The sequence below is a fragment of the Gastrolobium bilobum genome, unplaced genomic scaffold (genome assembly GCF_033153095.1).
Source record: "Gastrolobium bilobum isolate Gb01-03AN ecotype WA unplaced genomic scaffold, APGP_CSIRO_Gbil_v1 utg2264, whole genome shotgun sequence".
Lineage (NCBI taxonomy): Eukaryota > Viridiplantae > Streptophyta > Magnoliopsida > Fabales > Fabaceae > Gastrolobium > Gastrolobium bilobum.
The window spans coordinates 404,581-424,927 of record NW_026899254.1 but is presented as its reverse complement, the minus strand read 5'-3'; the positions used below and the strand labels follow the sequence as shown (position 1 = coordinate 424,927).

The window sequence follows — 20,347 nt, the reverse complement described above, 5'->3', positions numbered from 1 at the left end:
TTAAATATTCGGGAATCCAAAATTAATTAATTTGAATTTGAAAAATCATTTTGAATTATTCGATTTATTAGATCTTGTAGATCTTGAATTTTGATGAATTTTTATTTTTAGCGATTCCTGTAAGAATGAATCGAGGAAAAACCTATGAATGTCCCAACTACAAGAAAAGACCTCATGATAGTCAATATGGGACCTCATCACCCATCAATGCATGGTGTTCTTAGACTTATTGTTACTCTGGATGGTGAGGATGTTATTGATTGTGAACCAATATTGGGTTATTTACACAGAGGGATGGAAAAAATTGCGGAAAACCGAACAATTATACAATATCTGCCTTATGTAACACGTTGGGATTATTTAGCAACTATGTTCACAGAAGCAATAACTGTAAACGGACCGGAACAGTTGGGAAATATTCAAGTACCTAAAAGAGCCAGCTATATCCGAGTAATTCTGTTGGAGTTGAGTCGTATAGCTTCTCATCTACTATGGTTGGGACCCTTTATGGCGGATATTGGTGCACAAACCCCTTTCTTCTATATTTTCAGAGAAAGGGAGTTAATATATGATCTATTCGAAGCTGCCACAGGTATGAGAATGATGCATAATTTTTTTCGTATCGGAGGGGTGGCAGCGGATCTACCTCATGGTTGGATAGATAAATGTTTTGATTTCTGTGATTATTTTTTAACAGGTATTGTTGAATATCAAAAACTTATTTCACGAAATCCTATCTTTCTAGAACGGGTTGAAGGGGTAGGCATTATTACCGGAGATGAGGTAATAAATTGGGGTTTATCAGGACCGATGCTTCGGTCTTCCGGAATACACTGGGATCTTCGTAAAGTTGATAATTATGAGTGTTACGAGGAATTTGATTGGGAAGTTCAATGGCAAAAAGAAGGAGATTCATTAGCTCGTTATTTAGTTCGAATTGGTGAAATGATGGAATCCATAAAAATGATTCAACAGGCTTTGGAAGGAATTCCTGGCGGGCCATATGAAAATTTAGAAATCCGATGCTTTGATAGAGAAAGGAAATCAGAATGGAATGATTTTGAATATCGATTCATTAGTAAAAAACCGTCTCCTACTTTTGAATTGTCAAAACAAGAACTTTATGTAAGAGTTGAGTCCCCGAAGGGGGAATTGGGAATTTTTCTAATAGGGGATCAGAATGGTTTTCCTTGGAGATGGAAAATTCGCCCACCAGGTTTTATCAATTTGCAAATTCTTCCGCAATTAGTTAAAAGAATGAAATTGGCTGATATTATGACAATACTAGGTAGCATAGATATCATTATGGGAGAAGTTGATCGTTGAAATGATAATTGATACATCAGAAATACAAGATATCGATTCTTTTTCCAGAGTGGCGTATTTAAAGGAGGTCTGTGGAATTCTGTGGGTATTTGCCCCCATTTTTCTTCTTGTATTGGGAATCACAATAAGTGTACTAGCAATTGTATGGTTAGAAAGAGAAATATCTGCAGGTATACAACAGCGTATTGGACCTGAATACGCCGGCCCTTTTGGAGTTCTTCAAGCTCTAGCAGACGGAACAAAACTGCTTTTCAAAGAGAATATCATTCCATCAAGAGGGGATATTCGTTTATTTAGTATTGGACCGTCCATATCAGTCATATCAATTCTAATAAGTTATTCAGTAATTCCTTGGGGGTATAATTTTATTGTATCTGATCTCAATATAGGTGTTTTTTTATGGATTGCTATTTCGAGTATTGCTCCCATTGGACTTCTTATGTCAGGATATGGGTCAAATAATAAATATTCCTTTTTGGGGGGTCTGCGAGCTGCTGCTCAATCAATTAGTTATGAAATACCATTAACTCTATGTGTGTTATCAATATCTCTACGTGCGATTCGTTGATACATAAACTTTTTGATACTATTGCCATACTCCTCGCTTTTTAGTACTTTACTTTATAGCAAAATAGCAAAGGGGTTGAATAAATCGAGAATAGATATATGAATTTTCATTATTTTTATTCGGAATTCGGGTTGAAGAAATAAATCAGATAGTTATATGAGTGAAATAAAACGGCTTTTATTGAGTAGAATTTACAAATACTTTATTCCTTATTGCTATGGTATTATTTAGTACCGTGGTATTATTGAGTACCGTAGTTAATAGATAGTATGCTGATTTGAAATTGCAGTAAAAATATTGAATCTCATTTTTTATGTATAAGAATGAAGTGAAATATCTCTATATATAAGCGTAAGAATCCGTTTATCCCAAGATTTGGTGATTAGTTATCCTGTCTTGAAGCGGGGTCAAAAGAGCAACCTTATTGAGTTTTCGCTACCGTTTGTATTAAGTAGCATACGTGTATTAACATAAATAAGGGGGTGAATCAAAAAAAAGTGGATGGTTAGAAACACCAAGATACACAAAGGATTAGTAACGCAGATTTTGTAAATAATGCAAAAGAACATTTACACATAATAGAAAAAGAATACTAATCGGGGCTTTAAGTCGGTAGAAAAAATGAGGCAGTACTCCCTACAATTCCGATCCAGAGTATGCTCCTATCCGCTGATTAAATAAATAACTATCAGGAACGAAATAATCCTTTAATTTTATTAAGTATCCCTTTACTTGCAAAAAATGAAGAAGAAAAGGAACGAAGATTTTTTTATAAAAATATTTAGTTTTTGAAAAAAATATTTGACTTTTGACTTCTAATTTTTTTAGAAATTAAAATTTGTAGCTTCTGAAAAAAGTAAATTTTTGACTTTCTTTGACACTTATACTTTTTTTAAAAGCAGACATCCAAACGAATTTAAAGTAAGAAGTGTTTTTTTTTTTGGAAAAAAATAATTTTTGAAAAAAAAAAAATCCATCCAAATAGACCCTTAGTCTTGCGTGCTGTGACCCAAAATTAAACCTAGGTCCGTGTTTGATAACAGTGGTCATGCACAACTGACCTGTAAAGTTAACTTACGATTATCTAATAATGAAATTTAGTTGACTGGTAGTTTTTTTAGTAGTGCTATTTAATACGAAAGAATTTCGGTGTGTCACCACAATTGATATGTGGCCACAAATAAATGAGAGAAAAAGATTGAATTGAAGAAAAATGGGCACTAAAAGATAATAATGCAAGGACATTACTATTCATAGAAGCCTTCGATCACGAATTCGCTTCCGTAAGAATGACCTATTTCCTTTTTATTGATATAACTTAAAATATTCATAAATGCTGATAAAGTAGTTTTTATCCAACGCTAAACTACATCATCCACACATTTGATTATTGATCAGTTTTCATTAACAAAAAGCATTTAAGAATAATGTCAGACCAATATAGAAACCAGAGATTTTCTTTTTCGTGGATGGTAACCAGAGAATATTTCATACAAGATATCTAAATACTTGACCTTGTCTTAAAATATTTTTGTTTAATGGAACAACTTTGGGACAAGGGTACACCGTACACTCGACAATATTTCTGATTTTCTTTTCTTTCGGCAGTCCTCCTTATCCTCAGATTATTTATTTTATTTATTTATTTTTCACTTGATCAGGTCACTTATGTAGTACCAATATCGACACGGAACACGTGACACAATACGACACGACACTTCAACACGTTAATTCTAAAAAATGTTAGATTTTGACACGTTAGGACATGTTTTGATATTAAATAATATTTTTAATTTATGGAGTGTATATTATATTAATATTCAATAATTTAACAAAAAAATGAAACTAAACTTATAATATTTATCAATTTTGCAAAGAAACATAAGATATCCCAAATATTTATATTAAACTCAATAAAATGGTAATCGTAATCCAACGAATCTAGTAGTTGAAACTAAAAACTTAACGTAATGCAACCTTTGAACTTTTTTTGAATTTCTATAACGAGTGTTGAAGTGTCGGGGAGTGTCGGAGTATCGGAGAGTGTCGAACACGACACGTCAAGGTTTTGAAGTGTCGGTATAGCAGGTCACTATGTTGAGATATATAATCCCACATTAGTTGTATGTGCAACTAATGTGGAGTTTATAAGGCCTCGAGCACTCCCACCCTTTGAGCTAACTTTTGAGGTGGTGTATCCCAAGGTTCTTTACATGGTATAAGAGCCTCGCCGTCCCCCACTTTCTCTTGTGGCGTTTCTTAGTACAGGTAGACTGGGTCTGTTGCATTGTCCACTCTTCAAGCCCAATGGGCTCTTGTGTGAGGGGACGTGTTGAGATATATAGTCCCACATTGGTTGTATGTGCAACTAATGTGGAGTTTATAAGTCCTTGGACACTCCCATCCTTTGAGCTAGCTTTTGAGGTGGTGTATCCCAAGATTCTTTACACACTAAAAAAAAATCTTTTGAATTGCTATTCCAACTACTAGAGAGGTCATATAAAATCTTTTGTGATATGATCCTCAAGTAAAGAATGACAAAGCATGTTTTGTTAGCTTTCTTGGAAAGCAAAATGTTCTAGGAAGGAACCTCAATATTATTGGTTACGGAAGAAAAATGTGGAATCAAATAGTCATCCAAAACAAATAAAATAAGTAAACAATAAGGTAATGAGATCAATAGATATATACATTACTTTTCCAATTTCAAAATCAATTTGACATCAATTGACTTTCTCAAATAAATAAAAAATGACTGTAAGATGTTTTGTCAAGTAAAACAACGTAAAGAGTCTGACTTGTAAGTTTCTAACAACTCTCTGATCATATCTACCCATAAGTTTCTAACAAGCTGGTTGAATAAAAGGAAATAAAAATTCCACTTTATGCACCCAGCTTATTCAAGATAAAAATTTATGCCAGGAGTCATGTTAGGATTTTGAGATCCTCTAAGCTTTCTCTGTCTCACCCATAATCAGCACTTGCTGTAGCTGCCAGTTGCGTTTGCTTCTCTTTATATAAATGATGTTTATTTTTTTTTTGTTTAACAAAAAATAAATAAATCATATTATATACAAATTTAAATTTACATAAAACTTTGACTATCAATCCAATTCCTGAGATGGCGGCTATTGAAAAGGATCTACCCAACATTCATCCTTGGCAACTGCCTTTTCCCAACGTTTTCTAAAAATATCTAATTCCCGGTAAGAAAGTCTCCTCACCTGCACCGTCACCAAAATGATATGTTAGTACCAACAAAAACAAAATCATTCAGATATAATTAAGATAAAGGCAACAACAACAACAACAAAAAAATCCACGGCAAGACACTAATTGTTTTGGCAGAATTTTTTTTCAAACATGAGTTCATTGATCATCTAGAGCTAATTGGCAAAGCAATTAGTCATTGTCATTGAAGGTGACAGCTTACAAGTGTCCATATTATGAAACATAGAAGGTTTGAGTGTAATATATTTAACCCAGTTGTTTTCCAACTCTTAAGGGATTTGCATTTTGCGTGACTAATTGGAAATTTGGAACCAAACACCACAAGGTCAAGAAAAATATTTGTTTTTCTTTTCTATAAAACAAATAAAACCTAAGCATTAGACCATCCAGAAGCGAAAGTTATTGAAAGAGATGATTCTGAATCGGACTGGATGAATTTTTTTAGAACAGCAAAATGAAACATGCTTTTAAAAGAGGTACATTCAGACAGTGACTTCAATTGACAAATCGTGACATCATAGTAACTTACATCAACTCTATGATCCTTTTCCTCAGATGAAACCTGCAAGTCACAGATAAGTTTCAGTTTCTAGGCAGATAGAAGGAGAGACATACATTCAAGATAAGAAGCATCCAATGAAATTATTATCTTAGAAAACTTAAAAGACAAGCATTTCTGCATAGTTAAACTCTCTGATAAAGAATTTACATTTCTCACCGTAGTCTTATCTATGCCTCCAAGTGTGGGACGATTATAGTGAACAATGTATTCAGCATCCACAACCCCAACATTTTGTGTTCGATCACCCTATCCACCAGAAATAAGGTCAGATGGAACTAGAAAGAAAAAAGAGAGAGAAGGTAACCAAATGCCATCATAGGAACATTTAAATGTGCAAAAGTAGGAAATCATGAAATTGAACCAAAAGTTGTTGAGCTTGACTTGCCTGAGCACAGTAGCCAAGCTGCATATCTAGACCCCATGCATGGATCAAGTCATTCTGTTAAAAAAACCACACATGGTATAAATATGTAACTTATATAGAGCAATGCTCACGGGAATGCTCCGCAGCAGAATTAATAGAACAGAGTGGTGCACCTGAATCATATACCAAACACAACGCCATGCAGCTCTTGAGAAAACAGGAGCCATCATTTCTATCCACCTGAAACAAATGAGTTCATCTTTCTTCAAGTGCTTAAAATAAAAGGAAAGCCACATTAAAATTTGTTGTTACCACAAAAATATGTTTACCCGGTGCAAGGAGGAGCGGTGCTGCTTTGATCACAGCCTTTACCATCATTACTAGCTTTATATGTCCTTCTGCAAGCACAACGACCAAAAGCATGCACAACATAGTCGTGAGTATAAGCATCTGCTTAAAATTACAGTTACCTAATAATAACATAATTAGATTGAAAACATAAGTAAAGCTGGTCTTCTCTCTCTCTCTCTCTCTCTCTCTCTCTAGTTTTTTATAAGAATGTTCATTACGACATATTGAGGGGATTTGAACTTAGAACCTGTGCACTTTTGACCTCCTCCCACGCGCAGTAATCTGATGATGCACTTCTGATTTTTTAGGATCTAGTGCTGGTTGTGATATCTCCAGCCCTTCACTTTTGATGATAGAAACATACCTAAAAATCATTTAAAAAGAAATATCAAACCTTGATGACCTAAGAGGGCTAACCGGAAGTGGTAAAACTGTTCTTTCGTTACTGAAAGGTCATGGTTTCGAATCCAGGAAACAATCTCTTTACAATTATGTAAAGATAAAGCTGCGTATAAGGATTTTCTCCACCCCACACTCACTAGTCGGGTTTAACGGGGAGTGGTTTTATCAAACCTTAATGACCTAACCCTTAAGAAGATTTACTAATATAGGAGTTCCACCCCTCTCCAAAAGTTACAACACCACAATGCAATGCCTGACCTTGCGAGATCCCCCCAAAAGTTATCTCCTCTTAAATGTACATTATTAATATGATGGTAAGAACCTTATGAGAGAAGATAGACATAAAATTCTAATAGTTTATTCAATTAAAATCCCGGTGCATTAAACTATATAATCGTTGATGTTGATGTATATAATTGTAACTCATAAAAATCAAGAAGTTATTCAACATACTTATCTGGGTGGAAATTTTGGACTCCTAGGTCCTCATCCCAAAGGAAAATATAATCATATTCTGCAACTATGTCTGGATGCAAGAAACGCTTGGCGAACCACCTAGTCATTGAAAACATGTACAGGACAAAACACATTTAGGACAACTGAAATTATTTTAGGATCGGAATGGAATGTGAATCACCTAGACACTTACCATTTACTTTGATCCATTGCCGACACATGAATGACACGATAACTCCATTCAAAATCCTTCCACTCGTCCACAATACCATCATAGTGGAAGAGCATCACAATGAAATTACTTGCCAGAAACTGCAATTTGGTGTAGGATGAGGGTCATGACCCATGGACAAAAATAGAGTATTAATAATGAGAAATATTTACAAAACTCATTCAATAACCTTTTTGACCATTTTGTTCACAAGATCTTTCTGCTTTATCCCGACTGCCATTGCAAACAAACTGGTTGATGCATTTACCTTAATCTGTTCAAATGTAGGCAAGTTAGTACATACCAGAAGCAAAGAATAATAACTAGGACATTTGAACACAAGTGATGACATTTGTTCAACGTCAACAAAGTGTCAATTAAATCAATAACGTCAAAAATAAAAAGACCTCCACAAATAGACTGTAGAAAGTGTGAAATAACCCAATAGGTGTAACTCAGTTGATAACATATGCTGAGTCTGAGTAGATGGAGAGAAAACCTGGATTTGATTCACACCAAATACATATTTGGAGAGGGGTGAATAGATTTAATTATGACTAAGCCCCGACTCAGGATTAGTTCCATAGCTGACTCAAAAAGTTAAAACTTGTAGGAGCCGACTCTTCTCAAAAACGTAATTGAGATCGGTATTAAAAAAAAAAGTGTGAAAGACTTATAAAGGCTCAATGTGTAATCTTCACCTACTTAAACAAGAAATCTCGAAACTAATTTCAATAAGCCAACTACTTTTAATTCCTGAGTATATTAGAATTGTAAATGCCCACAAAGATTAGTTGTTTTATAATTTACATATGCAAAGTGAGAAGGATAGTGTGACAAGTGACAACCATGTTATCTTGACACTAAGCATTCAGAAATACATATCACAACTGACAAGATTTCCTTGCATGAAGGAGCACTGGAGCTACAGCATTACCATAACAAGTTTTTCTTCATAGATCACATAATAAACAAAATATTGGATGGTCATGACTGACCGAAACTTACATCTACTGCGTGATGACCCTTCTTAATGTGAGGAGGATCCCACAAAGGTTTCATATCCAAACTCGCAGTACTGCAGACTATACCCGCTGGTAATGCCTCACTTCCACTAGGCCTGCAGTGGTTCTACTAGACAAGATAAACAAATATAAGCACCAAAGTTGAACATCTGAAATAATATGTACGTTAATGAAAGCATACAAAGTAAGAGAACGAACCTTGCATTTATCAATTTCTACATTCTGATCGATGTAGCTTACTGGTTTCTGCATATGAGACCAAAAGGATTATTGCAAGATTTGGAAGAACATGAATCATACTTAATCAAATTCATTATTCATTGGTTTATCGGTTTGCAAAGTAAGAGAATGAACCTTGCATTTCTCAATTTCCACATTCTGATCGATGTCAATTCTCCAGCTTGATAGTTTCTGCAGTATGAGACCAAAAAGGATCATTGCGAGATATGTGAAGAACATGAATCCTACTCAAGCAAAGTCAAAATCATTGGTTTATTTATTATCTTGAGATAAGGGTTTACGTATATACCTCTTTGTAGCCTTGTGAGAAGAATGAACTCGTGAAAAATAAAACAACAAAGATTAAAGAAGCTGCTGGGAAGATGGCATAAAGACAGGATTTTCTACTCTTTGAATCAGCAACCAAAAATGCCTGCTTCAATATAAGAGAAGGTTAGACAAAATAAAACACAATATTATATAGAATTGAACAAAACTGCAACATAAAGGTTTAAACAAGTTAAAGAATAGCACAGGTGTGCAACAAATGATTCAATTGGAGCATATCTAATTAATAACTTATTGTCAAAATGAAAAAAAAAAAAATCTTAATTCCTTATATAACACAACAAAGGCAGGCCCTGCAAAACGAGGAAAAAGAAAAGCATAATCCGAAACGATATAAATTAAAAAAAAAAAAAAAAAAAAGGAAAGGAAGGGAAGGGAAACAAGAATTGAAGTAATAATGGAATAGTGATAGAGAAACATAATAGAATGAAGGAAGAGTTGGAAAATACGTACCCGAACAGGGGACTTCATTTGTGGCATTCAAAAGTAGAGAAGAGCGTGGTGTGCTGTGTTGTTTGTGCATCAAAATCAATAACAAAAGGCGTAGTAGTTGGTTATCGATAAGCAATAGACAATAGGAAATATAGGAAACGAAAATTAATGGAGTGGAGAAGATGGTGGTAATGGTGATGGTGGTCGTGATCGTAATCATAATTCAAATTCGTAAGGTTTAAAATTAAAAAAGGATAAGTACCTTTCCTTTAAATCTCAGTGATTAGAGATTAGAAAGTAGAAGTTATAAATTAGAGATAATATTAGTTGACGAAAGGAGCGGGAACCGAACAACACGGGGGGCTCTGCCTCTTCCACAAACCAACAAACCAACCCAACAAATATTATTATTAATCAAACATATTTTTGTTTTAAAGAAAAAATCCGATGTTTGTGTTACATAAACTCAAACCTTAACCTCTTCTTTTCCTCTTCTCTTGTGTTGTTCAGTCCACTCCAATGCTACCATCCCTCTGCTAAATAATTTTTTTTTAATAAACTACAGATATCCGATAATTTTATTCGGGCGGATCCAGAATTAAAGTTTTCAGAATGAAGATTTTAAATCTAATTCTATCTAGGGTAGATCCAAATATCTAAATATTTATATACATAGTAAGAAATAATATCCAAATCAGATTCAAATATCTCTAATATAATAAAATATAATTTAATATGATGGGATGTGATTTCTGTATTTTTATTTTTATCTCTATCTCTAATATTACAAAATAAACGGTTAAGATTTGATTTTAAATTTGCTAAATAATATTTTTAATCTAATTTAATGGTCTGAATTATTATGCATATCTTGTGTAATAGTTTTATTAAATTGGAATAATAATTTTAATCTAATTTAATGATCTAATTTCATGGTCTGAATTATTATGCATATCTTGTGTTATAATTTTATTAAATTGGAAGTGTTACTCACTTCTCTTATTGGACGCCATAGCATGTACCCAAATTTCAGGTCATTGAGTACAATTTAAAACAAACCATCTCTTGCCAAGTTCACCAGATTCTAAACCATGCAAACACAAGAATTCTTGAACTTGGCATTTTTAAATTTTAAGGCAAATAAAGATGGACACAATTGGTTAAAGATTAGGTTCATATCTCGTAAGGATGTTAATTCCATTGATCCATATGAAGATTTTGTTGGTAGGTGATCTGTAGTCTCTCTTATAAATCTTTAAAGAGGTTGGAGATTGAGATACGATGTATAATCTCATCTAAACTTTTTATTGATAAAAAAAAAAACCATCTGTTTATAAAATAAAAATAAAAATAAATGTTGTAGTTAACAATGACAAGTATAATGGCCATATTCATTTTTCTCTCCATTTGGTTATTGACTTGTTTTTGTGCAGAGTACTGCTTTCCAATATGCCTCGTTATGGTCCACAAATGCCAATGAAATAATGAGATTGTGGGAAAACTGTCAACGGCTCAAGTAATTATAATTACAATATAAAGTATATAATACGTTCCATAACATACTAATTAAATCTATTCAATGCCAAATTAATTTTCTAATAAAACAACAGTTGTCTCAATCTCCTTTCGTCAAAGGGAATCATATTACGCCAAACGTTTGTGGTTCACTAGTGTTTAGGGTAAAAAATCTAAAAACTTCATCGACTGACTTGTTTTAAATGTTATTTTAATAATTTAAGATTGTTAAATTTAATGAAAAAAGAAAATAAAATGAATGAGAAAAAAATATTTAAATTTAGTTTTAATTAAGATACATAATTTTATGTTGTTATTAATTATATTTTTTAATATTAATATTAAATTATATATGAAAAAATATTTACTTTTTAAAATAAATAAATTTTGTTATATTTTTCTTTTTTTGACTAGTGATAATAGTTAAACTCTTTCTCATAAAAAAATCAAATATTATTTTCAATTAAAGGTGACCAGTGTCATTTTTTTAAAATTCAATTTGATAGTCCACGGACACACATACGGCAATTAGCTGTAGTTTGTTATTATCACTTAATTTTTTATTTTATTTTTGTACATTGCTATCCTCATTCAACCTTCTCCGGGCACCATGCCCTCGAGGTACGGTCCGTTTGGGCTAGTCCCTCATTGTAACAGTGGGTGCACTAAGCTTCGCAACCGGAGAAAGGACGAGACAATCCCCCAACCGAAGATTTTTTGGCTTATCCTTTGGCCCCCAAAGATTTTTCAAGAAACTGCTTGAGGCAGGATTTGATCCCTGCACCAAGCAATCCCTTGAGAGCTTAGCTGCCAACTGAGCTACCGTTGGGGGTTATTATCACTTAATTTTACTGAACGGGTTTTCATCTTAATTACTTGAGATAACATCAGTTTTTTAAAGTCCAATTTGGTTGGCCCGATATTTCTATACTCTCTCTCCGATATTTCTATACTCTCTCTTTTGCTTTTCATTATCTTGTTTTCTCTATTTTATCTAAACTAGTGAATTACCCGTGCCGATGAACGGGAAAAAAATTGGTTTGTTTGGCATGGTGGGTCGGTCTTCTGGGCCGAACTCATTTTGTCAGTATTTCAAAGGTCCCAAACAGTCATTTTTTTAAATAACAAAACAGTCATTTATTGTTACATTAAAAATAGGAAAGAAAATATGATAATAAAGGTCATATCTTTGAAGATAGATAAGGAAAAGAGATGTGAATAAACAGTCATTTTTTTTTGTCTTTACCTGTACCATACAACGAAGTTATATCTTTGAAGAAAGAACCTAATATACTATAGCAGTCTTTGAAATACTTCCTTGTAAACTATATTAAGGGTACTATTCGTAACGCAGCCATTTTCATCAAGTATCAATATCTTCAATCCATGCTTACTCTTTACTCTAGACAGTGCCACATATAATTGCCCATGAGTGAAGATAGGCTTAGGGAGATAAATTGCAACATGTGAAAGTGATTGTCCTTGACTCTTGTTGATAGTTATGGCAAACGATACAATCAGGGGGAATTGTCTTCTTTGGAAATTTACAGGAAATGTATGACTCGATGGGCTCATCGTCATTCTAGGGATTAACACAGTTTTCCCTATATTGCTTCCTGTAAGTACAATTGCCTCAACAACATGATTCCCTAATTTTATAATAAGCAATCTCGTGCCATTGCATAAACCTCTCGACTGATCAATATTTCTTAATAGCATTACTGGAACTTTAACTTTCAAGATAATTTATTATCAGGAATCCCTGAGCATGATAATGTATTTAAGATCTCAGGGGTGATTTCATCATCCTCAACAGAGGAAGTCCCACCTTGCTTAAGAATTTTATCCGAACTCAAAAAAGTCCTTTCTTCACCAGGAATCATAGACATTAGGTGCTCGTTTAGCATAGCAGCATCAGACAATTTAGGAGTTAGAATAGCACGTTCTTTAAAGAAGGTCTGATAAAAACATAAAAGGATAAAACATTAAATATATCTATCTCATTACCCATTTAAAGATAAACATAAATTTTCCTGCTAAATAGTAATTGTTGGCCTTAAATAATATTTACCTTTTTTTTCCCTATAAAACAAAAATACGAATCAAGCTCCATTTTTTAGTTATATAAAATTTATTGGTCAAATTTTTTTAATTTAGTAAAAATATATTATTATTATTGATTACTATATAATTGATTTTAATTAATATTATATATTAAAACAAAAACAAAAAATTGTATTGTAATTTCTAAAAAATAATTTTTTATATTTTATTTTTTAATTTCTTATATTTTTCATTAAATACTTGAATGGGTTAGATTCAAATTTCATTTATAACACGTATAAAAAAAGGATTTTAAAAACTAACACGCACTACATACAATAAATAAATAAATAAAAAGGTATACATCACATGCTGAAGTCATGTGGGCCAAGAATTCGTACTTATGCTCGAGTTTGGCCCAGAGACGGAGGTAAGGGTGGGCTTTATCAACCTCCTTACTGGATTGGGCAATTTGTATTATTCTTTTCCTTTTCTTCGTCATTATCTTTTATCATTCTTCTATTTATTTTTCATTTATAAAATATATATTTTAAGGTAACTAAAATTTAATTTTAATTAAAAGAGTTATTGAATGTGGTGATATATAAACCCTTGGTAGTGAAGGGTGGAGAAAAGAAGAGAGTGGAATTACAGTGCAGAAGCGAAACCTTAACACGGAGGTATCAGAAGGAGAGAGATAGAGGTACTCTTTCTTTCTTTCTCTCTTTCATGTCGTTTTATTACGAAATAGATTCATTTTTAGCGTCGTTTTGTGTTTTCATGAATGGAATATTTGCGGTGCTGGAGAGAAGAAGGTTATTTATGGTTAAGATTTGCTTGTTTATCTGTTTGGCGGCGAGCAAAACAAAAAATTAAAAATTAATAAAAAATTTGTATAGCTGAGGCTGAGTTATTGTTCCTTGTTTGCAGCTTGCTTTGTACAAATTGGAATCATGTCTTGGTGCACCATTGAGTCCGATCCCGGTATGCTCATTGAATGGTTTTTGTCTTTGACGTGAATATATATATATATATATATATATATATATATATATATATATATATATATATATATATATATATATATATATATATATATATATATATATATATATATATATATATATATATATATATATATATATATATATATATATATATATATATATATATATATATATATATATATATATATGTTTATAGTGGTGGTTAGGGTTGAGGGGCTTGCATAGTGTCTTGTTTGGTATAGATTTTGATTGGTACATTGTTTTTGAGTTTGTTGTTTTTTCTCCTCAGGTGTATTTACAGAACTTATTCAGCAAATGCAAGTGAAAGGCGTGCAGGTATTTTTTGTTGGATATATGTCCTTTTTTTTCCCTCTCTGTTTAAGTAACGTATGTTTTCTCATGGTTTTTGGATTGGGGTGGGATGTGGATTTTTGGTTTCTTCTTTAAGACCTTTTGCTTCACAGGGATATTAAAATGTCACACTTTGCCTTTTGTCAGTATTGAAATTTAAGCAGGATTTTGTCAAATCTTCACAGACTTGGAAAATACAAGATGCAACTATAGGGAAAATACAACTAGGGGAGCATAAAAATAATTCAAAACAGAATAAAAAAACAAAACAAGATACAACAAGGAATATGAAAAAATTAAGAATGCATCAAAGGCGAGTTTACCCAGTCTCTTTGCAGATGGTAACTCCCTTGAAACAGCTATGAGCATTCTTCACCATAGAACTGCATAAACTGCTTCCTTAAAAATGTCAGCCTCCTTGTTTTCTCAAATACCTTTTTAATGAGCTATTAGAAGCCCCTCCGAACCTCTCCAAAGTAAACGGACACTTGGTGCTCACACAGAATCCTAAAAGATTGTTCCTTGTTATATGAATATAAAGTAACAAGAAAAAAGGTGTAGGTCAGCATCATAGCACCAAAAAGTGATGGAGTAAAAGAAACCTTTACCACCTTATTTAAATCAAAGGGCTCGAGGAGGTGAAATACCAGATTTCTTATAGCAATGCTTTAGGATGGGGGTTTCCTCTTCATATAAGAAAGCATGAACCATGCATATAAATTAAAGTTTTGAATGTGGAAGGGAAAACGGCTTCCCTTTTCCTCTACATCTTAGTAAAAGCTTGTACCTTGTGCAAAGGGGTTCCTGGGCATGAGTTAAGTATATTGTTGATTGCTATTTCTTGCTGATCCAGGACGGAGCTCTTTGGATTCAATCTGGGTCTGTCACAACCAGACTGAAAAACTATCAGAAAATTATGGATTTGAATCGATAAACTGACAAATCTTCTTGTTTTTCTATTAAATAACCAAACTAATTATTCAATTTTGTGATCCAGAATAAATCTGGTAAATTCCAGGGCTTGGGAAAATCAATTTTTTCTAACCAGTCCCAGTTAGAATTTTTTGTGTGTTTGCTATCCTCATGCCTAGATTTGTCTTGGCAGGTTGAGGAACTGTATTCATTGGACATTGACTCTCTCAACAGCCTTAGGTCAGTGTACTATCTCAGTTAGTCTTGAACTTATAATGACAATCACAAATTATGATAATTAATTTGTGAACATTTGCCGTATCTTTCTTTTTGTGGGGATCCCGTTCTCAATTACAGGCCTGTGTATGGGTTGATTTTTCTTTTCAAATGGCGTCCAGGAGAAAAGGATGAACGTGTTGTAATTGAAGATCCCAACCCTAATTTATTCTTTGCTAGCCAGGTTATTTTATTTAATTTTAATTAAAAGACAAATCATGATTGTTTTTGTTATTTTATGGTTTTGCTGATCTTAGGGTTCCATTTGTAGGTAATTAATAATGCTTGTGCAACCCAGGCGATCTTGTCAATTCTTATGAATTCACCAGATATCGACATTGGTCCAGAGTTGACGAAATTGAAAGAATTTACCAAGAACTTTCCTCCTGAACTCAAAGGTTTGGCTATCAATAATAGTGAGGCCATACGTACAGCCCACAATAGCTTTGCAAGGCCAGAACCTTTTGTCCCTGAAGAGCAAAAGGTTGCTGGCAAAGATGATGATGTTTACCATTTTATAAGCTATCTACCAGTTGATGGGGTACTGTATGAGCTTGATGGATTAAAGGAGGGTCCTATCAGCCTTGGTCAGTGCACTGGTGGGCAAGGGGATATGGAATGGCTGAAGATGGTGCAACCTGTGATACAGGAACGCATCGATAGGTATTCCCAAAGCGAGATAAGATTTAATCTCCTGGCAATCATCAAGAACAGAAAAGAGATGTATACTGCTGAGCTGAAGGAACTTCAGAAGAGGAGGGAGCGTATTTTGCAGCAGCTGGCTGTGTCAAAGTCAGAGAGACTGGTGGACAATAGCAGTTTTGAGGTACTGAACAATTCTCTCTCTGAAGTGAATGCTGGGATTGAAGCTGCTACTGAGAAGATCTTAATGGAGGAAGAAAAATTCAAAAAATGGAGAACAGAAAATATTCGTAGGAAACACAATTACATACCCTTTTTGTTTAACTTTCTAAAGATTCTTGCTGAGAAGAAGCAGTTAAAGCCCCTCATTGAGAAGGCCAAGCAGAAAACAAGCAGTCCTCATTGAAGAATGTTGTAAGTTTATACAACTTTTTGTGTGGATTTTTCCTCCCCAGATCCGAGTATGCCCATATGTATAATGTTGCACTTAATTATTTATTTAGCAGTCTCTTGAGTACTGATGCACAAGCTTCTTCTGATCCAAGGTTACTCTGCCTGATTAGTTAGATTCATGAGTTTTCTTTACTAATGAATCATTTGGCTGGATTTAATAATATACTTTGTTAGAAGGTGATTTTAAGCTTCGAAGTAATCTTTAGCCACCCCCTCCCCTCTCCTAGTCTTTCTCTCTCTCTTCAGTTGAAAGGAGAGACAGTACTCAGGTTTTGATTGGCGTGTAACTCTTGCGTTGCTGCCCTTTTAAAAGTCAAAATAGGGCAACCATATAGCTTACGTCATAATTTATATAACTTGAACAAAAGCTAGTAAAATTAACTTCCTCTGTGTTTGTGTTTGTGTTTGTGTTCACCATCTATAACAAAGAGGATAAGGAAGTGCCATGAAATGAGTCACGAAATGTTTAAAAGACACGAATGACTCCGGCCTTATTGTTCTTATTTCATATAGGAATCATAGTCAGTTTCTACATCATTCTATGGTGAAAATTTAACAATTAACGTTACAGGATGTATTCACAAGTACCGCATTCTTCAGGATTTTGTTCACTCTTGCTGGAAGTCCGCAACCTGGGCTCAATTTGAATACTGTTTTTAAAAATAGTTTTTTTGTTTTTAGAAGAAAAAGAAAATAAACAAACCTATTTGATAAGGGTTGTTTTGTAATTTTTAAAAAAAATTATAACTTTTTTTTTGGTTTTTAGAATTAAATTTAGAGAAGAATTATTTTTGTTTTGTGTTTTGATTTTAACTTTCAAAATAAAAAAAAGGTTCACTTTTTCATATAAGTGCAGTAAATTCAATACGATATCATTTTGGGTGAAAATTATGGTGTTTTTATAATTTTAATTTATTTCAGATTATTATAGTTTTTATAATTATAATTTTCTAATCTTTCAATCTCAAATCGAAGTCGTTTTGGAAGTAAATGCAGATAATTTATCTACATTAATTGTTTCCATAATTATTTTATAAAATAGTTCTAAGAAGAAAAAAGAAACACAATTAAACAGAGGTTGCTTACAGTTCTGCACGGAACATGCCTGATGCTGTTACTGTGAAAAAAAAAAGATTTTGGTTAATGAACACTCCCAAAAAAAAATTTGTTTCCATTTTTTTTTTTTTAATACTTCATTGAGTCCGAGTATTATCGAACCTATGTTGGGTTAGCTCTTCCAAGTAGTTTTAATTTTTTTTCCATTTCAAGATTTTGAATTCAAGAAGGGAAACAAGCTTTTTATTCCTTGAACCAATGTTTGTTAATTTTTTTTTTTAATTTGAGAAAAATGATTAAAAAAATTGATTTATTTTTTTATTGCAAATGAATTGGTAATTTTGGAATAAAAATTGAGGAAAAAAAATTATTTTTGGATTTTTCATTTGCATAGAAATTAAAAAAAAAATCATTTAAAGGGAATAGAATGATTATCATTCGATTACCGAAAAAAGAAAAGAATGATTATCATTCATCCTTCGAACTGCAGATTTGCAAGCATATGTTTCGAAAGAGTATATTTATATTGTTATATATATACCAACGGACAAATATTTCTGCAATTACTGCAGAGAAGTTATTTGTTTTTATTCCCCAAACGACGTCGTTTTAAGATTGAAATATTAAAAATTTATAATTATAAAGACTATAATAATCCTGAAATAAATTAAAATTACAAAAACATCATAATTTCCGTCCTAAAACGACGTCGTATTGGCTTACTCAGATAACTTATCTGCATTAATTGCAGAAAAAGCTAACCCATATACCAATCAAGCATTTTCCCCCTTTCTAGTTCCCCTTGGTTTTAGGAAAATACTACTTTCATTTTATATGAGATAGTTATTTCATGTTTTCTCATTTCGAAAATCGCATTCCCTCTTTTTCTTTTCCTTTTGCATTTTAATGGTGGGTGTTGGACAAGTGGCTTCAATACTCAAGAGGAGGTGAATTGAGTTTTACAAAATATTTTTGCAAAGTGCCTCCTTTGATATTTTAAAGACTATTTCTTCAATAAAGTGATTTAATAAGGAAAAATCTAAGTGTGAGAGCAAGTGTAGAGATTAACAAAGTAAGCAAGCGAATGGATAAAGACAATCTAAAGATGTAATTTCAATAATAAAGTAAAGAGGTAAAGGTTAGAGAAATTGCAAACTAGATGTATCCTGGTTCGGTCACCACCACCGTGACCTACGTTCAGACTGAAGCCGCTCGATCAATTCTTTTCACTAACTATCAAGCTTGAGGGTGCTTGACAAACCTCTACAACCTTTCAAGACTTCGGGCTCTTGATGCCTCACAATTTTTCAGTCCAAATTTATTTAGGAATTTGGTGACCTCTCAAGTATAGGGTTCACTCCCCTCTCAAATCAAGAAGTAAGATTGAGGTGATTAAAAGTGGCTAAGTACTCTCAAAGTACAGATTGCACAAATTGAAGAACTAAGAGATGTATAGCTTCAAAGGAAAGATGAGCTCAAGTGTATACAATGAGTAAAATAAGTAATCAATGAGCAATAATGAGCTAGAATGAGTAATAAAGGTTCAATAAATGATCTATGGTCGTCCATTGTTCATTACCATTGATGTGGGTATTTATAATGACATCTCATTTGAAAACTAGCCGTTTATAGTTGTTGCAGACCGTACATATCCGAATATTCGTGGGGCACATATCCAGATATTGATATCCGGATATTTTTGGTTCCATATCCGGATATTGGTATCCGGATATTCTTAGTGAAATATTCGGATATTTCACGGCAGCACCCTTTTTGTACGAATTCTGAATTTCTTCTCTTTCTAAATGGTTTCTATGACTTGTAATGCATGTTATTGGTTATGGAAATTATCGAGAAAAGTTTATATCATGTAGGTACTTCTTCCAAACCAACATTGTACATATAAAACCATTTGTCTCGACTTTTCTTCAAGGATGCATTCTTTTAAAATATATGAGCCATGAATATGTGTGATTATATTATGCTATTATGCTTACGTGCTTAAGTCATTTCAAAAACCTTTTAATGCATGTTTAACTTTGTTAGATCAAGGTTCTTTAAGCATTATATGATATGAATGACTTGAGCTCATGCAATGCTAGAATCTATACACCTTTACATATTTTCCTAAGTCCTAAATAAATATACCATTGAGATCTTGGACTTGTCTTGATGCTTGACTTGTATGATTTGATATTTGCTTGAAGCTTGATTTCTTTTGGATGTTGCTTCGTCTTTGAGCATTCTCTTTTGACTTGTTTGTTATCGTCAAAACTATGCTGACGTGGAATCATTAACTGTATCATCTTTGAGTACGTGGCAACCACATCATCACTTTGATTCTTCAATGGGTCCCACTTGGATTCTCTCTATAGTATAAAAGAACTACTCTGATACAACATGAGAGTAATATTCTTATTTTTACTACCTCCACGCTTTCATCTCACGTTTTATTATTAAGATTGATATTCTTGTTAAAACTTTCTTTGCCGACCTTATTTCATCAACACAAACAAGAATAGCGTAAGAGGCGTTTGGTTGAGGAGAAATTTTTAAGAATAATAGGGAAATGTGATTACTAGGGAAATGGTTGGAAA

The 20,347-nt window shown here is 33.0% G+C and overlaps 4 protein-coding genes across 4 annotated transcripts; 3 read left to right on the top strand and 1 right to left on the bottom strand.

Annotated features, from left to right (window-relative positions):
• LOC133288832 (NAD(P)H-quinone oxidoreductase subunit H, chloroplastic) lies at positions 1-1,326 on the top strand. Its single transcript, XM_061486660.1, has one exon. The coding sequence runs from the start codon at positions 145-147 to the stop codon at positions 1,324-1,326; it is 1,182 nt and encodes a 393-aa protein (XP_061342644.1). The 5' UTR covers positions 1-144.
• Positions 1,185-2,652, top strand: LOC133288833 (NAD(P)H-quinone oxidoreductase subunit 1, chloroplastic-like). The gene has a single exon (XM_061486661.1). It carries the CDS (start codon positions 1,328-1,330, stop codon positions 1,892-1,894), a length of 567 nt encoding a protein of 188 aa, XP_061342645.1. The 5' UTR covers positions 1,185-1,327; the 3' UTR covers positions 1,895-2,652.
• A 2,047-nt stretch (positions 2,653-4,699) lies between these two features.
• On the bottom strand, positions 4,700-9,782 carry LOC133288831 (uncharacterized). Its single transcript, XM_061486659.1, has 15 exons — positions 9,517-9,782; positions 9,026-9,148; positions 8,851-8,907; positions 8,695-8,742; positions 8,480-8,602; positions 7,662-7,745; positions 7,454-7,572; positions 7,258-7,359; positions 6,650-6,766; positions 6,381-6,449; positions 6,225-6,291; positions 6,073-6,126; positions 5,844-5,933; positions 5,655-5,687; positions 4,700-5,118 (listed from the first exon to the last, which is right to left on the bottom strand). Exons 1-15 carry the CDS (start codon positions 9,541-9,543, stop codon positions 5,023-5,025), a joined length of 1,209 nt encoding a protein of 402 aa, XP_061342643.1. The 5' UTR covers positions 9,544-9,782; the 3' UTR covers positions 4,700-5,022.
• Positions 9,783-13,646: 3,864 nt separating this feature from the next.
• On the top strand, positions 13,647-16,885 carry LOC133288816 (ubiquitin carboxyl-terminal hydrolase 2). Its single transcript, XM_061486639.1, has 6 exons — positions 13,647-13,756; positions 13,984-14,037; positions 14,350-14,396; positions 15,517-15,563; positions 15,681-15,783; positions 15,871-16,885. Exons 2-6 carry the CDS (start codon positions 14,007-14,009, stop codon positions 16,645-16,647), a joined length of 1,005 nt encoding a protein of 334 aa, XP_061342623.1. The 5' UTR covers positions 13,647-13,756; positions 13,984-14,006; the 3' UTR covers positions 16,648-16,885.
• The last annotated feature ends 3,462 nt before the right edge of the window (positions 16,886-20,347 follow it).